Genomic DNA, 21,722 nt, shown 5'->3' with positions numbered 1-21,722 from the left:
GAACTAAAAAGCCTCTTGATGAAAGTGAAAGAGGAGAGTGAAAAAGTTGGCTTAAAGCTCAACAGTCAGAAAACGAAGATCATGGCATCTGGTCCCATCACTTCATGGGAAATAGATGGGGAAACAGTGGAAACATTGTCAGACTTTATTTTTTTGGGCTCCAAAATCACTGTAGATGGTGATTGCAGCCATGAAATTAAAAGACACGTACTCCTTGGAAGGAAAGTTATGACCAATCTAGATAGCATATTAAAAAGCAGAGACTTTACTTTGCCGACAAAGGTCCATCTATTCAAGGCTATGGTTTTTCCAGTAGTCACGTATGGGTATGAGAGTTGGACTGTGAAGAAAGCTGAGCGCCAAAGAATTGATGCTTTTGAACTGTGGTGTTGGAGAAGACTCTTGAGAGTCCCTTGGCCTGCAAGGAGATCCAACCAGTCCATTCTAAAGGAGACCAGTCCTGGGTGTTCTTTGGAAGGAATGATGCTAAAGCTGAAATTCCAGTACTTTGGCCAGCTCATGTGAAGAGTTGACTCATTGGAAAAAACTGTGATGCTGGGAGGGATTGGGGGCAGGAGGAGAAGGGGAGGACGGAGGATGAGATGGCTGGATGGCATCACCAACTCCATGGACGTGAGTCTGAGTGAACTCCGGGAATTGGTGATGGACAGGGAGGCCTGGTGTGCTGCAGTTCATGGGGTCACAAAGAATCGGACATGACTGAGTGACTGAACTGAACTGATAGGTGTGTGTGCCTGTTAAAGAGGATGAGATAGTTGGATGGCATCACTGACCCAATGGACATGAGCTTGAGCAAACTCCGGGAGATAGTGAAGCACAGGAAAGCCTGGCATGCTGCACTTCATGGGGTCACAAAGAGTTGGACACGACTTAGCAACTTAACAACAATAATGCAGGCTCCATTTTCCTTCCCTTTCTCATTTTTGCCAGTTATTGTGGGTTGAATTCCCTGGGAAGTGCATTTGGAGATGGAATTTAGCATGCAAAATATTAAGGAGTGTCCTTGGCATTGTCAACTGTGGAAGGGAAGGAAAAGAAGAGGGTTGGGCAGAAAAAGAAGTCTAGAATCAATGTTGTTGTTGCCAACAACAGTGTCTGCCAACTCACTTGGAAGCTCTGGAGCTAGAATGGCCCATCAGAGCTGTCCTGAGTTGGGCTGAAATGGGTGGCCAGGACTCTGTATGTCTGCTCATTAATTATTGGATGTGGGTGGCCTGGGAAAAGGGCATTTTCTGCAACTGATGTGACTCTACAACTGAGGCAAATCCCTAAGGGTTCTACAGTCCCAGCAGCTGCACCAGTGACTCCTTCATTGAACGGGGATCTGGATGGAACATCCCAGGATCTACTACGCTTACTTTTCTTTTTTTTTATTAAATTAATATTTGAATCATTTGGAGAGTTTCTCTCTTTTTTTTTAAACTACCCCTTAATAATTAAAGGATATGTTTTGGTAAACAAGGTTACAAAACACACTGTCATTCTCCTGGGGGATTCATGAATCCCTTGTTGCTGTTGAGCATCCTAGAGATGCTAGGGTCATTTTAGTGGCTCCCGTGATGACTTTTTTATCTGCTCACACAAGATCAACCAGTTTTCTTCTGAAAGGTTTGATAGATAAGTAACAGGATTTTGTTTGTTTGTTAACTTTTAAGAAAACTCTTTGGTACCTGAAAGAGAGAAATGAAGATATTTATAAAGGAACATTCAACATTTGTTGAATGGACTGATTTCCTGTAGGGCGTTCTTTATTAGCGTTAGACTTTCTTTTAGACAGTTGGTACTTAATAGCATTAGTTCTTCACTCAGTATGAAGTATAATGATCTTTTTTTGTTTCTGGAGTACTACAGAAAATCAAACTGACTGTGATTCCAACAAATCATTAAGTAGAATGAAGTAGAATAACAATCAGTACAGATATTTCTGAAATCTTATTATAGAGTCATTTCATGATCTGCCTATCTTGTAGCACAAATTTTAAAACTGCAGTTTTAGATCATGGCAGAGATACTTAATGAGTTGGTGCCAAGGACACATGGTTCTTAAATGAAAACAATAGAGGCAGTCTTTGGTTGTTTGAGCCTACACTTAGGATTTGCAGCTGTAGCTTCTGGGACAACAGTAGATGAGTCTTAATCCTAATCACTGCTTTATTCTTCTTCACCTCAGGTATTAACTCCTAACATTCATGCTTTTTCCAAAAGTATCATTAATACTTTTTTCTTTTATAGATCAAACCTCATTCATTTTTATTAATGTACTTTATAATAGTTAATGGGGCTTTTCTGGTGGTTCAGTGGTAAGGAATCTGCCTGCCAGTGCAGGAATGTGGGTTCAATCCGTGGGTCAGGAAGAACCCTGGAGAAGGAAATGGCAACCACTTCGTTGTTCTTACCTGAGAAATCCCTTGGACAGAGGAGCTGGATGGGTCTCAAAAGAGTTGGACACGACTTAGTGACTAAACAGCAATAATAGGTGAAAATGTAGATTGTGTTCACATTAATAAAATCTTTTGGATTAAAGGTAATTTTACACATAGGAGTAGATTTGAATGAATTTTTTTTTTTTTTGCTTTCCACAGGATTTTATGTAGTGAATTTATAGAGTGTTAATTCCTTCATTAAGTGATTATAGCTATGAAACTATGTCATTTCTGATCTTTAACCCATCAGAAGTAAGGATAATTTTGAAAAGTCCATACACTGAAAGGAACTGATTTATAGTATTTCTGTTTTTGGACATCTTATTCAAACAATTAAATGAAAATTAAATGATCTGAAATTTTAAACTAAGCCTTGAGTTCTGTTGCATTAAATATTTTGGCTGGAGGGTTGGTGAAGGTTGGCTTTAACTAAAATCAAAACTGTAGATCTCAATTTTATTTCTGGCTTATAGAATATGATCTGAAAGCTATTTCTAAAAGATGACAACAAAGATGTGTTTTTTAAAAAATGCCTCATGAAGGTAACCATTTAGCAGTTATTTAAACTGACTTGATTTCATTATCAATCTCCTTAGGACAAATGGCTTGAAGCTGGAAGGTATAAAGAAATTGTGGGGGAAAGAGGGCTATCTTCCCAAGAAAGAAAGCAAAACTGGTGATGAAACAGAAGCTCTGCCAGTTCCTCAGGAGAGTATAATGATGGAGAATGGAGATCAAACTGTAACAAAAAAGGATCCATCTCAAGTCCTTACCCAATCTAAAGAGGAGAAAGAAAAGCAGCTGCTGGCATCATCATTGTTTGTTGGGCTAGGATCAGAAAGTACAATCAATTTGGTAAGTAGTCAGTTATATTCCTCTGAGAATCTTATGTCCCCTGTTTTGAACAAAAAAACTGGCTCTACAGAAGCTCATGACTGTTAATCTATACACATTGTGGGAATGGCTCCCGCAGCTCCAAAGCCATCAGTGACATACCTTTTATATTCCTGAAGGAGAAAATCTTACTGGCTCAGCTTCAGTCAGGTGTTCTCTTTAGTCAGTGCAAGGGTCAGAGTCCAGATTAAGTTGCAAATATGACCATGTGTATTATCACCCCCATTGGTGGAAAGGACAGGCCTCAGTGGAAAGGGGACTTGATGGAAATAAAAATAGTAATAGTTAACAATATTGATGTGTCTGTGGAAAAAGTACTTCTTAAAATGGTTACTTTTAATAGTGAAAAATAGGAATCAATTTAGATGTCTTAAGAGGATGGGTACATAAATTATATTAGCACTGAATATGACTTTGTCATTAAAAATGATAAATACTACATTGTAAAATTTAAAAATACTTACATATATCAAGCAAAAAAACCCCAGAATATTAATTTTTTATATTGCTTGTAACTGTTAAGATAAAAGTGTATTGAGGTTGAAAGGAATTATACAAAAGTGATAATTATATTCAGAAATTTTGATTATGATTTGCAAAAATTTTTATGCTGATATATTATTCTCTTAGTAAAAGAATAAACTGTGGAGTGAAGGACAGGTGCTATTTTTGAGTGTCTGTGTATTCCATATGTAATTTTCCATTTGGTGGGCAAATGATCCCACCTAGTGCAAAATTATGATTAGAGCTATATTTTCTTCAGTTTTATATCACAGTTTTTTTCATCCTTCACCTCCCTTGGTGGAATTTTCCCTCCATCTCTGTCAACACTAGTCAAGTCTCTAGGCTACATTCTTTGCCTGTATCTCTTTCTTTTCCAGAGCTTATTTTTGTCAGACTTGATAATCAGAAAAAGTGAATTGAATTCATTTTAAAAGTATTAATAGGTAATTAATGTATCTTAATGTTGTCTCAGCATGTGTAGTTCAGCAGCAGAGTGACTGATCTTGAGTCCGTGAACTGTTCCAGCAGGCTGTGGTGGTTTCCATTGAATGATCTGTCACTAATAGGGCAAGTTCTCAGTGGTCAGAGAGCATCAGGGTCAGGGTGCTCCAAGGCTTATGAAGCCCTGATTGGTGAGCCTTTTTCCTGGTGTTGAAGGATTTCTGCCTTCTCAACAAAGTACATAGCTTTCAGAGTATTTCTCAGGAGAACATTCAGGGTGATAAATTAATTAGACTTTTCTTTTTTTTGGTGGGCTCAAAATAAGAAATGTAAGTAGGATGTTTTTCTATTTAAGTTAGGTTAAATCCTTTCTGCATTACCCCTCACATTTTTCTTTTTTCTTCAGCTGTCACTAGATTAGTTGGAAAAAAAGAGTGTAAAAAGAGTGTATTTCCTTGTTTCGGGGGGCTCTGAATTATGTGAGGAACTGTGTTATAACTCAGATGGCATCATGTAGAAAGGAGGGGAAGCAAATAATTATGTAAAATTAGCATGTATTATTTTTTAATAATACATGTAATAATGTTGAGTTGCTCAGTTGTGTCTGACTCTTTGCAACCCCATGGACCATAGGATTCTAGGCCTCTCTGTCCCTCACCATCTCCCAAAGTTTGCCCAAATTTATGTCCATTGCATTGGTGATGCCATCCAGTCATCTCTTTGTGAGGCAAGAGGGCTCTTGAGCCATCACTCTTGCATGAATTCTCAGCCATTTCCTTGGGAGGCTTAGCTCAAGAATAGCAAATTTGCTCTTCCCATCCCCTGAGTCTGTAATGTACTTCACTAGTCACTTTTAGAATTCTTTGCTTCTGTGAGTTCTAGTTAGCCAGTGCTAGTTGATTATTAAGGTAAAGTCAGTTTTTCTTCCCTGTTTATTGACTCACAGGTCATAAAAATAGGACTATTATAGATTACTGAGCCAAAGTTTGAGCCATCCCTATGTTTAAGGGTATTTTAGCTTCTACAGGACAACTCTGGAAACAAAAAATTGCTAATTTTCTCACTGTTTTTAACTTGTGCAATTCTGTACTCTAGCATTCTGAAGTCTAACAAGATTTAGAATTGTTCATTGTTGACTTTTTGACCTTATTTCTTTTTCTGGTTTTATGTGTTTTTAATGAGAAGTAGATTTAGCTTAATAGTAGATTTAGCTTATGTAGCTGTCAGAATTTTAGGGCTTAACATTTTATTCATCTCTAATAGGTAGAACCTTAGCTAGTTACTACATTGTTCATTTGAAATGATTAAAAAAAAGTTTGACTCATGATGTAGTAGAATGGTTTCTTTTTGTATTATTATGTTTTATCTTTGCAGCTCGGAAAAGCAGATACCATTTCTCACAAGTTTAGAAGGAAATCAAAAATCAAAGAAACCAAAAGTGAGGAAACAACCACTGATCAAAATATAATCCGTTCTTCCTTTAGTTCTTCATCAAATGTGACTTACGAAGAAGATTATTGTTTGGATAATTTGCAGGATAGAGGAGACAAAGAATTAAAGAAATTTTCTCTCAGTTCAGAACTTTTGGATTCTGAGTCACTGACAGAACTGCCCTTGGTTGAGAAAATCTCAAATTGCAGGCTGTCTACACCCTCTTTGTTTGCTGATAACAACATGGAAGTTTTTCATCCTCCTCAAGCCACTCCAGCCTCAGTTGCCAATGAAATCTCTTTAGCTTCTTCTTTGTTGGAAGAAACTACTGAACACATACATTCAGATCTTATGGAGGTCTGTAATAATGAAGCCATATCTGTGTCTTCTTACAAAATTTGGAAAGATGATTGTTTGTTGGTGGTCTGGTCAGTTTTTAATAAGAGTGGTTTGGAACTGAAAAGTGCTAACTTAGAAATGGCTCCTGCAGAAAATTTCAAGGTAAGACAATGAATGGTTTATTTTTTCTGCCTTAAATGGACAGTGCTTCCTTAGTGTTTCTACTGTTGATGCTTCTGATGGCTTATAAATTTCTCCCACATCCTTGTTTCTTCTTTAGCAAAAAAAAAAGGTGTGACAGATTTTTAAAATTATTTTAAGTGGGACAAATCATTCAAAGGAGACAAGGGAACATAATAAAGATTGTATTAGAGAAGACTGAGAAAACTGATCCAATTTCTTCTCTGAGCTAGAATGCATTGAGTGGGATATTACCTGGGCCTGACCTGGCAGAAATTCCTAACTGTAGATGTGTGCGTTGTGCTGCCATGCTGTGTTAAGTCGCTTCAGTTGTGTCTGACTCTTTGCGACCCTATGGACTGTTGCCTGCCCTGCTCCCCTGTCCATGGATTCTCCAGGCAAGAATACTGGAGTGGGTTGCCGTGCCCTCCTCTAGGGCATCTTCCTGACCTAGAGATCAAACCCACGTCTCCTGCAGCTCCCTCATTGTAGGCGGATTCTTTACTGCTAAGCCACCAGAGAAGCCCATAGATATGCATTAGAATCACCTAATTCTAAAAACCTAAAAACAAACCAAAACCCAGTTCAGTTGTCTGAGCTTTACCACCAGAACTTGATTTGAGTAAGGGTGGAGAATGAGAGGGAAAGATAGACCTGTTTTTTGTTTTTTTTTTTTTTCTTTAAATTCTCCTAGCTTTAAAAACCTGCTACTAGTTAGTATTGAGAGCCACAGGACTGTTGTTGTTGTTGTTGTTTTTTGGTTGTTGTTAAACCACACAGACATTTTCATTGTAATGCTGTTTGTTGCATACTTCTGACCTATGTATTGTTATTTCTTAATTATCTATGCTAGTGAATTTTTCTCAAGTGAAGTTGTCAGTTATCCTAGTGTTGTGGCTTGTTATTAATATCTCACTATAGTATGCTTTTGTACCAATTCAGTTAAATAGAATATTGGTATTCATGTGAAAGTCTGTATTGATACCTTCTTCAGTACTTACTTTACTTTTATTTACAGATCACTGAGCAACCTGGATGCTGTTTGCCCGTAATAGAAGCAGAAAGCACCAAAATTTTTCAATACAGTGTGCAGATGGAAAAACCATTTACAGAAGGAAATCTGTCTGGTTTTATAACTTATCAAGTGATGGATACTCACTCTGTTCAGCTTGAATTTTCAGTAAACTTATCACTGTTAGATTTCATTAGGTAAATATTTTTTGGAATATTAATTCAAGTTGTTCATTCTTTCAGCAAGTATTTACTAGGCTCTTCTCTGGACAGAGCACTGTACTAGGTGCTAGGGAGTATAACACCACAAAGGGAGGAGAGGGTTCATTCTAGGGAGAGATATTGAATAGTTATACAGATGCATGTATAACTGTGAATTGTCCTATGAACAGGAAGTAAATGGTGTGATGGATGATTATAGTCTGGGGGACCCTGTATAGGATAGGGTTGGCTAACCTATGGAAAACTTCTGAGAGAAACTAATGTTAGTGTTTCAGTTAGTTCAGTCGCTCAGTCATGTCCAACTCTTTGCGACCACATGGACTGCCGCATACCAGGCCTCCCTGTCCATCACCAACTCCCGGAGTTTACTCAAACTCATGTCCATTGAATCAGTGATGCCATCCAACCATCTCATCCTCTATTGTCCCTTTACTTGCCTTCAATCTTTCCCAGCATCACGGTCTTTTCAAATGAGTTAGTTCTTTGCGTCAGGTGGCCAAAGTATTGGAGTTTCAGCTTCATCAGTCCTTCCAATGAACACCCAGGACTGATCTCCTTTAGGATGGACTGGTTGGATCTCCTTGTAGTCCAAGAGACTCTTAAGAGTCTTCTCCAACACCTCAGTTCAAAAGCATCAATTCTTCGGCACTCAGCTTTCTTTATAGTCTAACTCTCACATCCATACATGACTACTGGAAAAATCATAGCTTTGACTAGATGGACTTTTGTCGGCAAAGTAATGTCTCTGCTTTTTAATATGCTGTCTAGGTTGGTCATAACTTTCCTTCCAAGGAGTATGTGTCTTTTAATTTCATGGCTGCAGTCACCATCTGCAGTGATTTTGGAGCCCAAAAAATTAAAGTCAGCCACTGTTTCCCCATCTATTTGCCATGAAGTGATGGGACCGGATGCCATGATGTTAGTCTTCTGAGTGTTGAGCTTTAAGCCAACTTTTTCACTCTCCTCTTTCACTTTCATCAAGAGGCTCTTCAGTTCTTTTTCACTTTCTGCCGTAAGGGTGGTGTCATCTGCGTATCTGAGGTTATTGATATTTCTCCCGGCAATCTTGATTCCAGCTTGTGCTTCATCCAACCCAGCATTTCTCATGATGTATTCTGCATATAAGTTAAATAAGCAGGGTGACAATATACAGCCTTGACGTACTCCTTTCCCAATTTGGAACCAGTCTGTTGTTCCATGTCCAGTTCTAACTGTTGCTTCCTGACCTGCATACAGATTTCTCAAGAGGCAGGTCAGGTGGTCTGGTTCCCATCTGTTTCAGAATTTTCCACAGTTTCTTCTGATCCACACAGTCAAAGGCTTTGGCATAGTTAATAAAGCAGAAATAGATGTTTTTCTGGAACTCTCTTGCTTTTTCAGTGATCCAGCAGATGTTGGCAATTTGATTTCTGGTTCCTCTGCATTTTCTAAAACCAGCTTGAACATCTGGAAGTTCACAGTTCATGTATCACTGAAGTCTGGCTTGGAGAATTTTGAGCATTACTTTACTAACATGTGAGATAAGTGCAATTGTGTGATATTTTAAGCATTCTTTGACATTGCCTTTCTTTGGGATTGGAATGAAAACTGACCTTTTCCAGTCCTGTGGCCCCTGCTGAGTTTTCCAAATTTGCTGGCATATTGAGTGCAGCACTTTCACAGCATCATATTTTAGGATTTGAAATAGCTCAACTGGAATTCTATCACCTCCACTAGTTTTGTTCGTAGTGATGCTTCCTCAGGCCCACTTGACTTCACATTCCAGGATGTCTGGCTCTAGGTGAGTGATCATACCATTGTGATTATCTTGGTCGTGAAGCTCTTTTTGTACAGTTCTTCTGTGTACTCTTGCCATCTCTTCTTAATATGTTCAGTTTCTGTTTAGGTGCATACCATTTCTGTCCTTTATTGAGCCCATCTTTGCATGAAATGTTCCCTTGGTATCTCTAATTTTCTTGAAGAGATCTCTAGTCTTTCCCATTCTGTTGTTTTCCTCTTTCTTTGCATTGATCGCTGAGGAAGGCTTTCTTATCTCTCCTTGCTGTTCTTTGGAACTCGGCATTCCAGATGCTTATATCTTTCCTTTTCTCCTTTGCTTTTCGCTTCTCTTCTTTTCACAGCTATTTGTAAGGCCTCCTCAGACAGCCACTTTGCTTTTTTGGATTTCTTTTTCTTGGGGATGGTCTTGATCCCTGTCTCTTGTACAATGTCACGAACTTCCATCCATAGTTCATCAGGCACTCTGTCTATCAGATCTAGTCCCTTAAATCTATTTCTCACTTCCCCTGTATAATCATAAGGGATTTGATTTAGATCATACCTGAATGGTCTAGTGGTTTTCCCCACTTTCTTCAATTTCAGTTTGAATTTGGCAATAAGGAGTTTGTGATCTGAGCCACAGTCAGCTCCCGGTCTTGTTTTTGCTGACTGTATGGAGTTTCTCCATCTTTGGCTGCCAAGAGTATGATCAGTCTGATTTCGGTGTTGGCCATCTGTTGATGTCCATGTGTAGTCTTCTCTTGTGTTGTTGAAAGAGGGTGTTTGCTATGACCAGTAAAGTTGTTAAGCTTTTATTAGACATACAGCATTTAGTTACTGTACTAGCTTGTGCAGTGCTACCCGCATAATTGAAAACAATCTTTTAACCCTTCTGCTCTCATTTAGTATTATGAATATATTGTACTGTGTTCAAACATTTTTTAAAATGAAGCATGCCTGAAGGAAGAATGTAGAATACCAATGAATATCTGTAAAAAATTTTTTTAACTTTCCATATCCATCTATAATTTTTGCCCATTCTTCAAAGTCTTCTAGTAAGAACATGTTTATCAGTCTGTCAAAGAGTATGTATTTATGCCTGCCGTGCTGAAAAGATAAAATCCAGCCTTCAGAAAACTTAGATTCTGTGACTATGAAGGTTATGTCCCATGGTGAACATTAGTAACTTGAAGAAGCACAGCATATGTGCCACAAACAATTCTGTTCTTATGAGTAAAATCCTCTGTATCTTAAAAATTTTTTTTCTAATTATAAAATCAGTACTTATTATAAGAATTTAAATGATATAGAAAAATTTAAGTAGAATATAAAAATTTCCCATTCCCCCCAGAGATATCCCGGTGTTAACTATTTGATCTTTAGCTGCTTGAACCATTTAAAAACTGTATTTATTAAAATTCTTTCTTGGTCCATTTTGCTTAAGGCGCTGGATCTTTGTATTTGTACTTTTGTACATGACTTTGATAGAGTGTCTCGTCCCCAAATCTAAAGTATGTGTGCTCAGTTGCTTCAGTCATGTTTGACTCTTTGTGACCCCATGGTCTGAAGCACGCCAGACTCCTCTGTCCATGGAATTCCCCAGGCCAGAATACTGGAGTGGGTTGCCATGCTCTTCTCCAGAGGATCTTCCTGACCCAGGAATCGAACCCATATCTCTGGCATCTCTGGCATTGCAGGCAGGTTCTTTACCCACTGAGCCACCTGGGAATCCCCAGTCTAAAGTATACATGAAAGAAAAGTTTTATATTTGAATGATTCATGAAATTATTTGGTGAAATTTTACTGTAATGACTAATGCGCAGAAAAAGAACTGGGTGATTTATTGAAAAGACATTTGTTCTGTAATAACATCTGTTTTCAGCATTGTCTTCAAGTTAGAGGATTTTGGTCAGCATTCTGATCATGTCTGGTTTAAAAAACATAGATTTCATAGGATTTAGATTTGTAATGATTTTTTTTTTTTATTCCCATGAATCAGTTGAAATGTATTTGTTTAGAATCATTTCATTCTTATGGACATAAATCTAATTTTCACAATTATTTTCAGGCCATTAAAAATCTCGACTGAAGACTTTGGTAAACTCTGGTTATCCTTTGCAAATGATGTGAAACAAAATGTAAAGATGTCAGAATCTCAAGCTGGTCTGCGTTCTACCTTAAAGGCCCTGCAACGGGAACTAAGACTTCATGTTGTTGACATTATAGGTTTGTAGAGTTTTTGAGAAGGCAGTCTTGTGTTTATGGGGCCTTTTCTTACAATCAGAAGGCAAACTCTTAAAAATATCTAATTTCTTAGGGATGTATATCCTGTTATGAGCATTTTTTTTATGAGCATCTTTTTGATAAGTGTGTTGTGCAGACTTTATTAAAGAATTTTTTTCTGTGGTAAAGTATATGTAGCATAATTTTACCATTTGGATCATAAAGTGTATTGGTGAGTGGCATTAAATATATTTCATTTTGTTGTGCAGCCATTGCCACTCTCATTTTCAGAACCTTTTCCTCTTTCTTAACTGAAACTGTACCCATTAAGCACTACTTTCCATTGCCTCTCCTCTGCAGCCCTTGGCAGCCACCATCCTATTTTCTGTCTCTATGAATTCGACTACTCTAGGTACCTCATCTAAGTAGACTCATACAGTATTCATCCTTTTGTGACTGGCTTATTTCACTTTAATGTCTTCAAGGTTCATCCATGTTATGTGTCAAAATTTCCTTGCTTGTAAGCCTAAATACAGTCACATTTTATGAATACACCATATTTTATTTGTCAGTTAATCTTTTGATGGACATTTGGTTTGCTTCCACCTTTTGGCTGTTCTGAATAATGCTGCTTTGAACATGGATATACAAATAATCTGTGTTTGAGTCCCTGCTTTCAGTTCTTTTAGTTATATACCCCAAAGTAGAATTTTGATAATTGCTGTTTTAACGGGTATGAGTAGTGTGTCATTTTAGTTTTGATTTGCATTTCCTTAATGATCAGTGATGTTGAGTATCTTTTCACATGCTTATTGGATATTTGTATATCTTCTTTGTAGAACTGTCTGTTGAAGTCTTTTTGTGTTAAAGAATTTCTGATTTTGCTTTGTTGTAGGTAATGAAGGGCTGTTGGCCTGTCAACTGCTCCCATCCGTCCCCTGCTTGCTGCATTTCCGAGTTCATGGTGACACGTTAGCCCTGTGGTTCAGATCCTCCTGTTCTACTCTTCCTGACTATTTACTTTATCAGTGTCAAAAAGTGATGGAGGGATCCTAGCAAAAGCTCTGCTTATATTTTACTCCGTCAAAATAAATGGTTTACATAGATAAACTTATTTACCAAAGTAAAAAGAATTAATGGTACTTCTAATGAAAATGGGGATTATTACAGGTTGTGGTTTTATGTGTTTTCTTTATGGTTCATGATCAAGAAAGATCCCCAAGAAACTGTACCCCTAACCTTTTACTCAGGATTGTACAGTAGGTTTGGGTCCTAAAAAAGTGGCCTAAGCTAATGTTATAAACTGCTAAAGATTTATATATATCACTTAGTGTAGAGGGTCTGAAAATAATTTATTTTGTTATAAATAATTTTATAGCAGATTTACTCTAGTGTTAAAGCTGATTTATAGTAAAGCCAGGTCTCAGTTTTCTGCGTTAATGGAGGGGAGACATGGACTTAATAATCCTAAATCAAATTCATATTTGGCTTTGGAATGCAGTATATGCTTTTTGGTCAGCAAGTCATTACTTTCAATAATGTTTGCTTAGATCAGTACTGAGCTAAGTTGGCACAGCACATACTAATACTTCAGGAGACCCATAAGCACGTTGGATTTTGGGGGGATCCAATCTATGGTAGATGGACTTCCCTCACAGCTCAGTCAGTAAAGAATCTACCTGCAATGCAGGAGACCTGGGTTCAATTCCTGGGTTGGGAAGATCCCCTGGAGAAGGAAATGGCAATCCACTCCAGTATTCTTGCCTGGAAAATCCCATGGACAGAGGAGCCTGGTGGGCTACAGTCCATGGGGTCGCAAAGAGTCAGACACGACTTAGCGACTAAACCACCACAATCTATGGTAGAGTTTTTATTATAACTTGATACACATAATTGCAAACAATTTGGCTACAAAATTTGTTTTCCACTTGCATTAATTTTTAAAATTCAAAATGAATTACTGTGTTCTTGTTTTCAAAACTCAGAGCCATTTACATAATACTATCATTTAGAAACAAAACCTGTTAAGAGCACACAGTACTAAAGTAAACAGGTATAAAAGGACTTTTCAGTTATGGCAAATATCTTAGTTACCACTTAGATTTTTTGGGCACATTAAAATATGTGAATAGAGTACAAATGGCAAAACCATCTTTCCTGGCCTTTGAATCCACTAGTACTCAATGGATGCAACGAGAAGAGTGGTAGTCTAAGTTTACCATACAGAATCTTCAGTAAAATATGATTTTCATGTTACAGTTGTGCCTATATGACCTCTGTGAGAACTATTATCAGTAAAAGAGGTTAAGCCTGATATGAATGATAGACCAGAATCTTATGATTATACATTTATGTTAAAAACAGTATTTTATAAAACCTTATGGTGCTGTGGAAAATATTTATTATTTCACTTTTTCTGATACTTCATGGTAGAAACTATTCAGGTAATATAGTTTTAAGTCATTGTAGTTAATACTCTGGTTAATTGGTACTGTTTATCACCCAGGTGTGGAATTGTGGTTTTAGGTTGTCTCATTAGTCATAACTGATAGGGAATTCCCCAAAGCTGATAGACTTCACTAGTTATTGTGTTTAGCGTATGTCTCCCTAAAAACAAAAGCCACGTTAAGAAATTGATTTTTAAGTTACTCATTAAAAAAACACCTTGTTAATTTCATACTTCTAAAAAGCATGCAGTAAAACCTTGCTACAAGAGCAATAAGTGGTTAGAATTTCCTGAGTAGGTTTTTTCTTTTGAATAGAATATCAGATTCATCCTCAAGCTCTCAGCAGTGTCATGACGACAGGAATATGAATGTTGGGAGAGTGTGGACACTGTTGGCTTTCTCTTCAGTGCTGCCTCTGTCAGCAGCACCCTCCCACCCCACCTAGTTCTGTTGATACTCTGACAAAGAGATAGGAAGTGCCCTCTCACTTTGTGAAGGAATGTAAAGTGTAGCAAAAGAGGTGCTTCATATTTTTGTGTCCCTGCTTCCATTAGTTTGTGTGGTCACCACGGCTGGGTGGAGTGTGGAGCAGTGGATGTAAAGGTTCCCAACAAGCAGGTGGACAGCTAGCTGGGAGAGATTACAGTGAGCTGTTGTGCTGCTTTGTTACAGGGTTGGCAGCAGCAGTTGTCATGAGAGACGTGCTTGGCCCACAGTGCAAATGGTGGGAAATGTGGAATGGTAGGTTAGGGCTGGGAGTATGATTTGGGGTCTGTCAGAGGGAACATGGTGTCACTTTTGTTCTTTCTGAACCCACTGCATAAAGTAGGATAAAAGGATTTCTGCTGAATGTTTAATAGAATGTTTACATTTTTATATTTTTATGGTTTTTAAAAATAGGAAGGAGTAGATTTTAAAGAACTTCAGAGCAGTATAAATTCTGCCTAAACTAATGAATGTTTTAAGTTCTAGATGAGGCATTGCCAGCCTTTTCTGCATTATAGGAGATGTGACGAAGTAGGAAGAACAAACTTTTTGGGGGCAAGATTGTCTCTTTATCTTACAGTTCAGTCAAGTAAAGGGGTGACATCTGGAGTGAGAGCTCTTGTGGAGGGGAGATGCAGCTGGTGAGTTCTCTGCTGGGCGTCTTTGCTGAGAACACAGGTGGCAATGAGTGTGAATCTGGGGAGAATAAAGGGAAGACAGGAAAGCCTTAAGAGACAGTGGAGGAAGAAGGAGCAGGCTTCCACCAGAGGAGTAGATTAGTCGCAGGGGAGTGTGGGCCCTGAGAATGGGTCCTTCCGAAAAAAACTGCAGATGGAAGCTGAACAGTTACCAAGTGCTAATGTGCCAAGCATGCCAAGCACAGCATGTGCTCTGCAGAGAAGCAGTATTTAAAAAAAATATTCTATAGTCTATGGAAACAATTTTGGTTAAAACGCAGTGTTTTATTTTTTCCTTTATTTTAGTTCATGTCATTTGTGTTTTAAAATATCAAGCAATTTTTTTTTTAGGGGTTAATGTGGTCTTTATCTCATGTTTGTGAGCCACTGAAAGTGCACTGAACCTATTCACATGTCTTTTAAGGTGTTGTTTTCATTTGTTTTAAAATGTTAGGAGGGAAAAATGCAAGGGAATAACAGCTTACCAGGCATTAGTTGCCTTATTTTGGAGTTGAATTCTGTAATTTGAAGAAATTCAGTTAAACATGTAATAAATGCAAAGTGATCTATGTTGTTGTTCTTCAGTCTATATATTCTTTATCATCTAAAAGTAATACTATTCAGTAATTTGATAGGCATTAGCTAAAAAGAGCAGAAGCAATTGGAATGGGATGAAAAAAGTGATTTACTTATTATAGCCCCAAAGCATGTCATATAATTGGTTAAAAGTAAAGACACTGCTCTTTCTGTATGATGTTCAGAGAAAACTTTATGGGCTTCTGACAGGTTAGAGCATGGATTGATCCTCAGGAACTTGTCCATATCCCCTGCTTTCATCCTAGCCTTACCAGAGCATTCAAAGCAGTGTTTTGTTTCCATATTGCCTCTCCTCAAGATGCAAGAAACACGGTAAGTCAGGTGGTGACTTCTTATCTAAAGATTCTAAATCTGCTGGCCATCTCTGCATTGCGTATCCTAAGACACAAAGAAGTGATATTTAAATCTCACTTACAGATGCCTCTTGTTGGCTATAATGCATAGTAGGAAAAATGTTCTGGGGCTTGAAACTGATATTTGGGGCACAGAAGGTAAAGGAGGTTTAAATGCCTCACACCCATTGCAATAATTAAAAAGAAGGATGGCCTGCAGCCAAATGGGCCAGGGGTAATGATTATATGAAATTTACTTGTTATGTGTGTGCATAAAAAGAGGCTGTGAGCTTTTTAGAGCTAGGAACCAGGTGTATATTTTTATGTCCCTTTTGCCTGGTACCTAGCAGTGTATTGAATGAATGACTAAAAAGACCTGTTCCCTAAAAATAAGTAATCTGAAGTGAAAGTTACTCAGTTGTGTCCAGCTCTTTGCAACCTCATGGACTATACAGTCCATGGAATTCTCCAGGCCAGAATACTGGAGTGGGTAGCCTTTCCCTCTCCAGGGGATCTTCCGAACCCAGGGATCAAACCCAGGTCTCTTGCATTGCAGGGGAATTCTTTACCAGCTGAGCCACAAGGGAAGCCCAAGAATACTGGAGTGGGTAGCCTATCCCTTCTCCAGGGTGTCTTCCTGACCCAGGAATCGAACTGTGGTCTCCTGCATTGCAGGCAGATTCTTTACCAACTGAGCTATCTGAGACCAGGTAATATCCAGGGATTGATTTTAGTAATCCTGTGGCTGTCCTAGAAATAAAGAAAAGGGACTGATCTGGCTTATAGATAGAAGTCAGCAGAAAAGGGTTCCAATGGAAATAACTTGTTTGTACCAGGTAGGAGAGGAGAAATATGACCACTTGAAGAGACCCTTACCAGCCTCAGTCCCATGAAAATGTGCTATGTCATTTAAGAGATCTTTCTGCAAAGGAAATGTGATTACAGATAGAAATTATGACTTGGAGAATGGGTACTGTTCTATAATATGTCAGATGTTTATGAGTTCTTAATGGTCTATAAGAACTTTTTCTAGGATGAAAAATGGTAGACATTTGGTCAGTGAAATTAAATATAGGGAGGTAATGAATATAAGGCAGATTTACCAGCTAAATTAGTATCACCTATTTTTTTAGAAAAGTGAGAACTATGATAAGGGGAGAGTTTAATGTAGTTACTAATGGGAGAGTTAATATAGTTTAAAATCAACTATATTGATATTAAAAAGGTCAGTAGCATCAGGAAAGTTGGGAAAGAACAGGCCGCCTGGGATAGGGCACGAGAAAAGGAAATGTTCATTTGCATCACACAGGAAATGTTATGGTAGGTACATGGATCCAAGATAAGAGGATACCCCCAGAAATGAATCCCAGAGAACCATGAGCACTTAAAGATTGTAGCCTAGATGCAGAGAGGATGGGCCTGTGTGTGTGGAAAGTCAAAACAAGTTTACTGGAACACTTATAACGCTGGAAAACTAGTGGGTCCTCATAACTGATTGTGGCTAGATTGTGGGTTTTTCTCCAAGAGAAGGACTCAATTTCCTTTAGTTAGTTTGAACTATTTTCCTAAGTGGATGAGTGCTTTTCCTTTCTTAAACTTTAAGTTGCCTTTGTGACTAAATGGCTGACCTCAGGACGTTTTTTCCCTGACGGGGTCTGACAGGACTTAGGCCAAATGGATAGAGACTAGAGCCTAGAGATTATTCATGCTTCCAAGAGAGAAAAGTAATTAGAAGTTTAATTGCACATCTCCACACTTTAAGTGTGTGCATACTTAGTGTCTGACTCTGCCCTTTATATTATATGACAAATAGGAACAGAGGCAAGGCATATATATTCTTAGGGAGAGGCATTTAGTCTGATTTGCTGCCTTGTAATTTAATGAAGTTAAGGGCAGTATCTGTGACTAGAACAAACTGGTCCTCATTGATCATGGATATCAATGTATAAGAATTTAGTTTTTTCATCTTGGTTGATGGTTAGTGGGGTTAAGTAGAACAGTTTTGAGCCTTGAAGGGAAAGGTGAAATTATTTGAACCCAAACATCGGACAAGTCTTCACCTCCAGAAGCAATAGGAGTGTCTTTTCTTATTTATATTAAGCCTTTTTGAACACACTTGAGTTAATGCTAATGAAAAGACTTTGGCCTGTGGTTCACCCATAGTCTCAGAAAGGGGCTGGTCACCAGAGAGACCAAGTACTTAGAGAGTTAGAACTTTCAACCCTACCCACTGACCTCAAGGAAGGGAAAGATTTGAGGGCTGGAGATTAAGCTCAAAAAATTTTTTACTGAACAAAGGAATTTGATGAGCTTATGTGTTGGTGAATGCATCACATTCTGGGAGGGGACACACCCCAGTTCCAGTGAGGACCGAAATTCCTGTGGTTGGGACCCTTCTGTTGCTCACCCTCTATACGTCTTCATTTGTATCCTTTATAATAAACTGGTAAACATAAGTAAATGTTTCTCTGGATTCTGTGAGCCACTCTTCCAAATTAATTGAACCTGAGAAGTGGGTTGTGGGACCTTCCAGTTTACAGTCATTGCATCAGCAGTGTAGTTGACAACCTGGACTTGTGGAACAGTCTTGTGGAACTAAGCCTTTAACGTATAAGATCTGATTCTGTCTCCAGGTATATAGTGACAGAATTGAGTTAATTTGTAGGACAAGCCAGTGTGCCTCCACTCAGCATTGCTTTGTGGCATGGGGGAAAAAATGCATCAATTGACAAAAAAATTTTGATTGTGCAATGTGTTTTTTTTTCAAGTTGTCCAATTTGATGATTTAATATATATTGTGAAATGATTACCACAGTCAAATTAATTAAAATGCATCCATCACTTCACACAGTTACTTTTGTGTGTGTGGTGAGAACACTTAGGGTCTTAGCAGATTTCAAATATACAATATGGTATTCTTCCCTGGTGGCTCAAATGGTAAAGAATCTGCTTGAAATGCAGGAGACCCAGGTTTGATCCCTGGGTCTGGAAGATTCCCTGAAGAAGGGTATGGCAACCCATTCCACTATTCTTTCCTGGAGAATTCCATGGACAGAGGAGCCTGGTGGGCTATAGTCCATGGGGTCACAAAGAGTCGGACATGACTGAGTGACTAATACACAACACAACACAAATATAGTCACTGTGCAATCCACGAGACTGGGGATCACTTTAAAATCCCATACCCTAGACCATAATCAGATTCTTTGAGGGATCAGACATAGGCTCCTGCTATTATTAAACTCCATAGATAATTACAACATGCAGTCAAGTTTGAGAACCACTGTTTTAAATGCTGTCTGTCTCACCCTACTTTTCCTCAATGGGATTATTTTTGGTGATGTTTTCCCCACACTCCTTCCTGCAATGGAGACTGATTAAGAGTAGCTATTGAGTATTTGGAAGGTAAGTAATGGCATTATTTGGAAATATTGGGGTAGGTACACAGGAGGAATCTTGTGTGAATATATAAAAAGTTGTAGGTTCTATGACAGTAGCAGCTTAGTGTTTGAATTTAGCAAGCTTAGGCTTGCTCTTAAAATGGTAGCATGGTGGGATTTGAGAAATGAGAGTCCCTCACATCCAAGCAGGAAAGCACTGTAGAAATTGTTAGGTAATGTGAATTGAAGTTGGATTGTCAAATTTTAATTCTTGGCTTCACTAATTACTAACTTGTGCTTTTGGGCATAATACTTAACACTCTGTGCCCCAGTTTCTTTTCTGTATGGGGAATGATAGTACCTTGTAGGATTACTGTGAGATGATGTAAGACACATAGTGGTTCATGTTATAATCTGTCAGTGTCTTAAAGTATGAGTTTATTAACATCATTATGGGAAAAAAAAAAAGGGCGTAGTAAAGATGAAAGAAAGAGAGAGCTCAGATAAAAGTGAAGAATTTAGCAGAACCAGGAAACATCAGAAGGTGAATTGCCAAAATTTTTAACATAATTTAAAAAACAAAAAGGAAAGCTTCATGAAGTTAGAAAAGCTGTTTTCAATGATGTCCCTAAATATTTAGGAAAATAATTTTATACAAATGTAGGCATCAGAAAAATACTATGGTCAAATCCCATATAAACTTATTATGAGAGAGAGGGTGATATTAAGAGGTGGGATAATATCCCTATAGAAAATAAAAGTACACTAGTATAACATGCTCACAAAATAGATCAAAACTGTTAACCTACTGTTGCAAAACAAGCTAGATGAGATTTTAAAAGTTAAGATGTGAGAAAACAAGATATATTAGTGCTGTAGAAATTCTGAAACGAAGTGATAAATTAGGGAAGAAATAAAATTTTTAAAAACTCAGAACTAAAAGCAACTAGAAGAATCAAAAGTGTGAATAAACACACAAAAACACTTTAGGGAAATGCAGTATGAAGATGATATATTTTTTAAATAAATGAAATATGGTGAATATTCAAGAGAAAGCAACAAATATTGAAGATAGGTAAAGAAGATTCAACATATGGATTATAGGAGCTCCTGAAGAAGAAATTCCAAAACACAGGACCAAAACAAATCCTGAACGTGGTAACTCAAGGGAACATTCCCGAAAGTACAATTTAAAAAATTTGAAACGAGAGAGTACACTGTGTACCTGAGACTCTCAACTGATAAATACCAAGACAGGACCTTCTAGTAAGATTACTAAACTCATAAAAATTGGAAAAATTCCTTGACCACCTAAGAAAAAATAGCAAGTGACTTATAAAGAAAATAGATTATCATCAAACTTTGACAAATGCTATATGCCAGAAGAAAATAGGATAATATATTTTAGATACTCGAAGATGTGAACCAAGAATTTTATGCTCAGTAAAACTAATCCCCAAGTTTAACAAGCACAAACTGCTATCAACATATAAGTAGTCAAGGAATATTGTTCCTATGAACCCTATGGAATCCTATAGGGTTCCTATGAACCCTATGAACTCTTCCTGACGAAGCTACTAGAAATGAGATTCATAAGGGCTGGTTGTAAGCATTAAATATATGGCTGTTAGTAGAACCAGGAGTAAGTGAAAAGGAGAAGATAAGAATATGTAAGGGCTGTGTGCACTGACAATGCAGATACAGCTGAAAGAAGTGGGGGAAATAGAAAAAGCATATGCAAAATCAAAAATATTTTTTGTAATTATATCAGTAGTGGTAGCATTATCTGATACCATGTAGGAAAAAACAAAAGATTAATGATGGGATATTCCAATTTTATCATTGTGTCCTTGAGACCAGGAGTCTCAGAGTGGAAGAAAGTAAGTACAGAAATAATATAGAAGATGGTGAATAACTTCTGTAGTTCTCATTTTGTGTTGAGGATACACACATATACATATGCCCCTAGAATGCTGCCTAGAATGTGGTCCTGGAATGTTGTTATACTGTGGTGGTTTGGTGGTTTTAGTTGCTCAGTTGGATTTTCCTCTTAAAAGAAACCAAGGCTTCTTGGAGAAATTATTGATTCCAGGTCGGGGACAGAAATTATACAAGATGAGCCTGAAATATTTTTTATACCAGATAGCAAAGAATCTATCAAAGACCACTAAAGTCACAACAAAGGACACAGTAGCTAACTTGTGTCTCCCGATGAAAGAGTACAGATCACCTACAGTCTTAACCAAAGTGATAGAATAATCTGAGTTTGTTCAAGTCTTTGGATGAAGTTGCCAGCTTGGTACTGAAAATACAGAGGAGAGAGGAATAAGCTAAACTGCATCACATGTTTGCAGTC

General features: G+C 37.8%; 1 protein-coding gene across 3 annotated transcripts in view; it reads left to right on the top strand.

Moving 5' to 3' along the window:
* AP4E1 (adaptor-related protein complex 4, epsilon 1 subunit) overlaps window positions 1-12,587 on the top strand; it is a 67,643-nt gene extending 55,056 nt beyond the window's left edge. For all 3 annotated transcript variants that reach the window (XM_010839493.1, XM_010839492.1, XM_010839494.1), the window contains 5 exons: window positions 3,041-3,299; window positions 5,658-6,215; window positions 7,252-7,442; window positions 11,293-11,450; window positions 12,343-12,587. In XM_010839493.1, the coding sequence (XP_010837795.1) occupies window positions 3,041-3,299; window positions 5,658-6,215; window positions 7,252-7,442; window positions 11,293-11,450; window positions 12,343-12,503 (1,327 nt within the window). In that variant the 3' untranslated portion in view covers window positions 12,504-12,587. The remainder of the gene's footprint in view (window positions 1-3,040; window positions 3,300-5,657; window positions 6,216-7,251; window positions 7,443-11,292; window positions 11,451-12,342) is intronic.
* Window positions 12,588-21,722: the final 9,135 nt, after the last annotated feature.

This window comes from Bison bison, unplaced genomic scaffold, assembly GCF_000754665.1.
Source record: "Bison bison bison isolate TAMUID 2011002044 unplaced genomic scaffold, Bison_UMD1.0 scf7180017864118, whole genome shotgun sequence".
NCBI lineage: Eukaryota > Metazoa > Chordata > Mammalia > Artiodactyla > Bovidae > Bison > Bison bison.
The sequence above is the reverse complement of the archived record's forward strand: the minus strand, read 5'-3'. Positions and strand labels throughout refer to the sequence as shown.